Source organism: Oncorhynchus nerka, linkage group LG10, assembly GCF_034236695.1.
Source record: "Oncorhynchus nerka isolate Pitt River linkage group LG10, Oner_Uvic_2.0, whole genome shotgun sequence".
In the NCBI taxonomy this organism is placed as follows: Eukaryota; Metazoa; Chordata; class Actinopteri; order Salmoniformes; family Salmonidae; genus Oncorhynchus; species Oncorhynchus nerka.
The window spans coordinates 3,596,649-3,602,648 of record NC_088405.1 but is presented as its reverse complement, the minus strand read 5'-3'; the positions used below and the strand labels follow the sequence as shown (position 1 = coordinate 3,602,648).

At 45.3% G+C, this 6,000-nt stretch overlaps 1 protein-coding gene across 2 annotated transcripts in view; it reads left to right on the top strand.

The window, feature by feature from the left end:
• Positions 1 to 6,000, top strand: part of entpd1 (ectonucleoside triphosphate diphosphohydrolase 1) — a 114,144-nt gene that overhangs the window by 92,915 nt on the left and 15,229 nt on the right. For both annotated transcript variants that reach the window (XM_065022930.1, XM_065022929.1), the window contains exon 9: positions 1,762 to 1,899. In XM_065022930.1, coding sequence (XP_064879002.1) covers positions 1,762 to 1,899 — 138 coding nt within the window. The remainder of the gene's footprint in view (positions 1 to 1,761; positions 1,900 to 6,000) is intronic.

Below are 6,000 nucleotides of genomic sequence, written 5' to 3'. Positions count from 1 at the left end.
ACACACACACACACACACACACACACACACACACACACACACACACACACACACACACACACACACACACACACACACACACACACACACACACACACACATGCTTACTGTTCTACACCCTGGTCCCAGGTATATACACACACACACACACACACATGCTTACTGTTCTACACCCTGGACCCAGGTATATACACACACACATGCTTACTGTTCTACACCCTGGTCCCAGGTATATATACACACACACACACACACACACACACACACACACACACACACACACACACACACACACACACACACACACACACACACACACACACACATGCTTACTGTTCTACACCCTGGTCCCAGGTATATACACACACACACACATGCTTACTGTTCTACACCCTGGACCCAGGTATATACACACACACACACACACATGCTTACTGTTCTACACCCTGGTCCCAGGTATATACACACACACACACACATGCTTACTGTTCTAGACCCTGGACCCAGGTATATACACACACACACACACACACACACACACACACACACACACACACATGCTTACTGTTCTACACCCTGGACCCAGGTATATACACACACACACACACACACATGCTTACTGTTCTACACCCTGGACCCAGGTATATACAGTTCTGTACAAGATCAAGTACTGTTGCCTTGCAGCTAATGGGGATCCATAATAAACCCCAGGAAGAGTAGCTGCTGCCTTGGCAGGAACTAATGGGGATCCATAATAAACCCCAGGAAGAGTAGCTGCTGCCTTGGCAGGAACTAATGGGGATCCATAATAAACCCCAGGAAGAGTAGCTGCTGCCTTGGCAGGAACTAATGGGGATCCATAATAAACCCCAGGAAGAGTAGCTGCTGCCTTGGCAGGAACTAATGGGGATCCATAATAAACCCCAGGAAGAGTAGCTGCTGCCTTGGCAGGAACTAATGGGGATCCATAATAAACCCCAGGAAGAGTAGCTGCTGCCTTGGCAGGAACTAATGGGGATCCATAATAAACCCCAGGAAGAGTAGCTGCTGCCTTGGCAGGAACTAATGAGGATCCATAATAAACCCAGGAAGAGTAGCTGCTGCCTCGGCAGGAACTAATGGGGATCCATAATAAACCCCAGGAAGAGTAGCTGCTGCCTTGGCAGGAACTAATGGGGATCCATAATAAACCCCAGGAAGAGTAGCTGCTGCCTTGGCAGGAACTAATGGGGATCCATAATAAACCCCAGGAATAGTAGTTTCTGCCTTGGCAGGAACTAATGGGGATCCATAATAAACCCCAGAAATAGTAGTTGCTGCCTTGGCAGGAACTAATGGGGATCCATAATAAACTCCAGGAAGAGTAGCTGCTGCCTTGGCAGGAACTAATGGGGATCCATAATAAACCCCAGGAATAGTAGTTGCTGCCTTGGCAGGAACTAATGGGGATCCATAATAAACCCCAGGAAGAGTAGCTGCTGCCTTGACAGGAACTAATGGGGATCCATAATAAACCCCAGGAAGAGTAGCTGCTGCCTTGACAGGAACTAATGGGGATCCATAATAAACCCCAGGAATAGTAGTTGCTGCCTTGGCAGGAACTAATGGGGAGCCATAATAAACCCCAGGAAGAGTAGCTGCTGCCTTGGCAGGAACTAATGGGGATCCTTAATTAATACAAATACGTACACACATAAGCACACATGCACTTTCTCCCAGTCACACTCCTCACTGCACTCGATGTGTAATGTGTGTGTGCAGATCAAACAGCAGCACCCTGATGTGAAGGAGAAGTATCTGGCAGAGTATTGTTTCTCTGGGAGCTACATCCTGTCTCTACTGACTGACGGATACAACTTCACCTCAGACACATGGACAGACGTCACGTTCATCAAGAAGGTCAGACACCTGGCAATATAAACAAGCCTGTATGAACATGTTATCTGTATTGATAGCTGGTGACTGTTAAGAGTTATGTTTGTTGTTAGTAGTTAAATATGCATTAATGTCACACTATCAGTCTTCAAGTTTCACTGTTTTATTGTCACGTGCACAAGTACAGTGAAATGCCTTTTGGGCTGTTTTCCCAACAATGCAGTAATCAGTATAGTACCACACAATAGACTAAAGTAGAACAAAAACACAGTAGAAATCAGAAGAACATGATAAAGAAAGTATACTATATGCAGGGTCAGTACCATACTAACAATGTGCAGAGATACTGGAGTGATGGAGGTAGATATGTATAGGGGTAAGGTGACAGAGATACTGGAGTGATGGAGGTAGATATGTATAGGGGAAGGGGACAGGGATACTAGAGTGATGGAGGTAGATATGTATAGGGGTAAGGTGACAGGGATACTAGAGTGATGGAGGTAGATATGTATAGGGGTAAGGTGACAGAGATACTGGAGTGATGGAGGTAGATATGTATAAGGGGAAGGAGACAGGGATACTGGAGTGATGGAGGTAGATATGTATAGCGGGAAGGAGACAGGGATACTGGAGTGATGGAGGTAGATATGTATAGGGGTAAGGTGACTATATACAGGCTCAGTACCATATTAACAATGTACAGGGATACTGGAGTGATGGAGGTAGATATGTATAGGGGGAAGGAGACAGGGATACTGGAGTGATGGAGGTAGATATGTATAGGGGGAAGGAGACAGGGATACTGGAGTGATGGAGGTAGATATGTATAGGGGGAAGGGGACAGGGATACTAGAGTGATGGAGGTAGATATGTATAGGGGGAAGGAGACAGGGATACTGTAGTGATGGAGGTAGATATGTATAGGGGTAGGGTTATTAAATACAGGCTCAGTACCATATTAACAATGTACAGGGATACTGGAGTGATGGAGGCTGAAATTTATACCAAGATGGCATAGCAGTCAGACGTCCTTTGTCCTCGTCTTGTCGTGTCCCGTGTATATATATATTTACATCTTTATTCGCATATCTTTTATATATTTTCTTTTCCAAAAACTCAACTTCAAAACACTCTCCTGCAACCTGCCTCACCAATAAAAAAATAAAAAAACTGACCATCCTACCGATCCTCGACTTCGGCGATGTCATTTACAAAATGGCCTCCAATACCTTACTCAATAACTTGGATGCAGTCTATCACAGTGCCATCCATTTTGTCACCAATGCCCCATATACTACCCACCACTGCGACCTGTACGCTCTCGTTGGCTGGTCCTCGCTTCATACTCATCGCCAAACCCACTGGCTCCAGGTCATCTACAAGACCCTGCTAGGTAAAGTCCCACCTTATCTCAGCTCGCTGGTCACCATAGCAGCACCCACCTGTAGCACGCGCTCCAGCAGGTATATTTCACTGGTCACCCCCAAAGTCAATTCCTACTTTGGCCTCCTTTCCTTCCAGTTCTCTGCTGCCAATGACTGGAACGAATTGCAAAAATCACTGAAGCTGGAGTCTTATATCTCCCTCACCAACTTTAATTAAGCATCAGTTGTCAGAGCAGCTAACCATTCATTGCACCTGTACACAGCCCATCTGTACACAGCCCATCTGTACACAGCCCATCTGTACACAGCCCATCTGTACACAGCCCATCTGTACACAGCCCATCTGTACACAGCCCATCTGTAGCCCACCCAACTACCTCATCCCCATATTGTTCTTTATTTTTTGCTCCTTTACACCCCAGTATCTCTACTTGCACATTCATCTTCTGCACATCTACCATTCCAGTGTTTAATTGCTAAATTGTAATTATTTCGCCACTACGGCCTATTTATTGCCTTACCTCCCTAATCTTACTACATTTGCACACACTGTACGTACGTTTGTTTATCTCGTGTAACTTTGTGTCGCACTGCTTTGCTTTATCTTGGCTGGGTCGCAGTTGTAAATGAGAACTTGTTCTCAACTGTCCTACCTGGTTAAATAAAGGTTCAATTTAAAAAGCACAGGTACACCTTGTGCTGGGGAGAATAAAAGACCAATCTAAAATATGCAGTTTTGCCACACAACACAATGCCACAGATGTCTCAAGTTTTGAGGGAGCGTGCAATTGGCATGCGACTGCAGGAATGTCCACCAGAGCTGTTGCCAGATAATTGAATGTTAATTTCAAATCAAAATCATCAAATCATATCTAATTTTATTTGTCACATACACATGGTAGGCAGATGTTAATGCGAGTGTAGCGAAATGCTTGTGCTTCTAGTTCCGACCATGTAGTAATATCCAACAAGTAATCTAACCTAACAATTTCACAACAACTACCTTATACACAGTGTAATGGAATGAATAAGAATATGTACATAAAAATATATGAATGAACGGCATAGGCAAGATGTAGTAGATGGTATACAGTATATACAGAGTACAGTATACACATATGAGATGAGTAATGTAGGGTATGTAAACATTATATAAAGTAGCATTGTTTAAAGTGACCAGTGATACATTTATTACATCCATTTTATTATCATTAAAGTGTCTGGAGTTGAGTCAGTATGTTGGCAGCAGCCACTCAATGTTAGTGGTGGCTGGTTAACAGTCTGATGGCTTGGAGACAGAGAGTTGAGTCAGTATGTTGGCAGCAGCCACTCAATGTTAGTGGTGGCTGGTTAACAGTCTGATGGCTTGGAGACAGAGAGTTGAGTCAGCATGTTGGCAGCAGCCACTCAATGTTAGTGGTGGCTGGTTAACAGTCTGATGGCTTGGAGACAGAGAGTTGAGTCAGTATGTTGGCAGCAGCCACTCAATGTTAGTGGTGGCTGGTTAACAGTCTGATGGCTTGGAGACAGAGAGTTGAGTCAGTATGTTGGCAGCAGCCACTCAATGTTAACAGTCTGATGGCTTGAGACTGTATGTTAAGTGGTGGCTGGTTAACAGTCTGATGGCTTGGAGACAGAGAGTTGAGTCAGTATGTTGGCAGCAGCCACTCAATGTTAGTGGTGGCTGGTTAACAGTCTGATGGCTTGGAGACAGAGAGTTGAGTCAGTATGTTGGCAGCAGCCACTCAATGTTAGTGGTGGCTGGTTAACAGTCTGATGGCTTGGAGACAGAGAGTTGAGTCAGTATGTTGGCAGCAGCCACTCAATGTTAGTGGTGGCTGTTTAACAGTCTGATGGCTTGGAGACAGAGAGTTGAGTCAGTCATGTTGGCAGCAGCCACTCAATGTTAGTGGTGGCTGTTTAACAGTCTGATGGCTTGGAGACAGAGAGTTGAGTCAGTATGTTGGCAGCAGCCACTCAATGTTAGTGGTGGCTGTTTAACAGTCTGATGGCTTGGAGACAGAGAGTTGAGTCAGTATGTTGGCAGCAGCCACTCAATGTTAGTGGTGGCTGTTTAACAGTCTGATGGCTTGGAGACAGAGAGTTGAGTCAGCATGTTGGCAGCAGCCACTCAATGTTAGTGGTGGCTGTTTAACAGTCTGATGGCTTGGAGACAGAGAGTTGAGTCAGTATGTTGGCAGCAGCCACTCAATGTTAGTGGTGGCTGTTTAACAGTCTGATGGCTTGGAGACAGAGAGTTGAGTCAGTATGTTGGCAGCAGCCACTCAATGTTAGTGGTGGCTGTTTAACAGTCTGATGGCTTGGAGACAGAGAGTTGAGTCAGTATGTTGGCAGCAGCCACTCAATGTTAGTGGTGGCTGTTTAACAGTCTGATGGCTTGGAGACAGAGAGTTGAGTCAGTATGTTGGCAGCAGCCACTCAATGTTAGTGGTGGCTGTTTAACAGTCTGATGGCTTGGAGACAGAGAGTTGAGTCAGTATGTTGGCAGCAGCCACTCAATGTTAGTGGTGGCTGTTTAACAGTCTGATGGCTTGAGATAGAGAGTTGAGTCAGTATGTTGGCAGCAGCCACTCAATGTTAGTGGTGGCTGTTTAACAGTCTGATGGCTTGGAGACAGAGAGTTGAGTCAGTATGTTGGCAGCAGCCACTCAATGTTAGTGGTGGCTGTTTAACAGTCTGATGGCTTGGAGACAGAGAGTTGAGTCAGTATGTTGGCAGC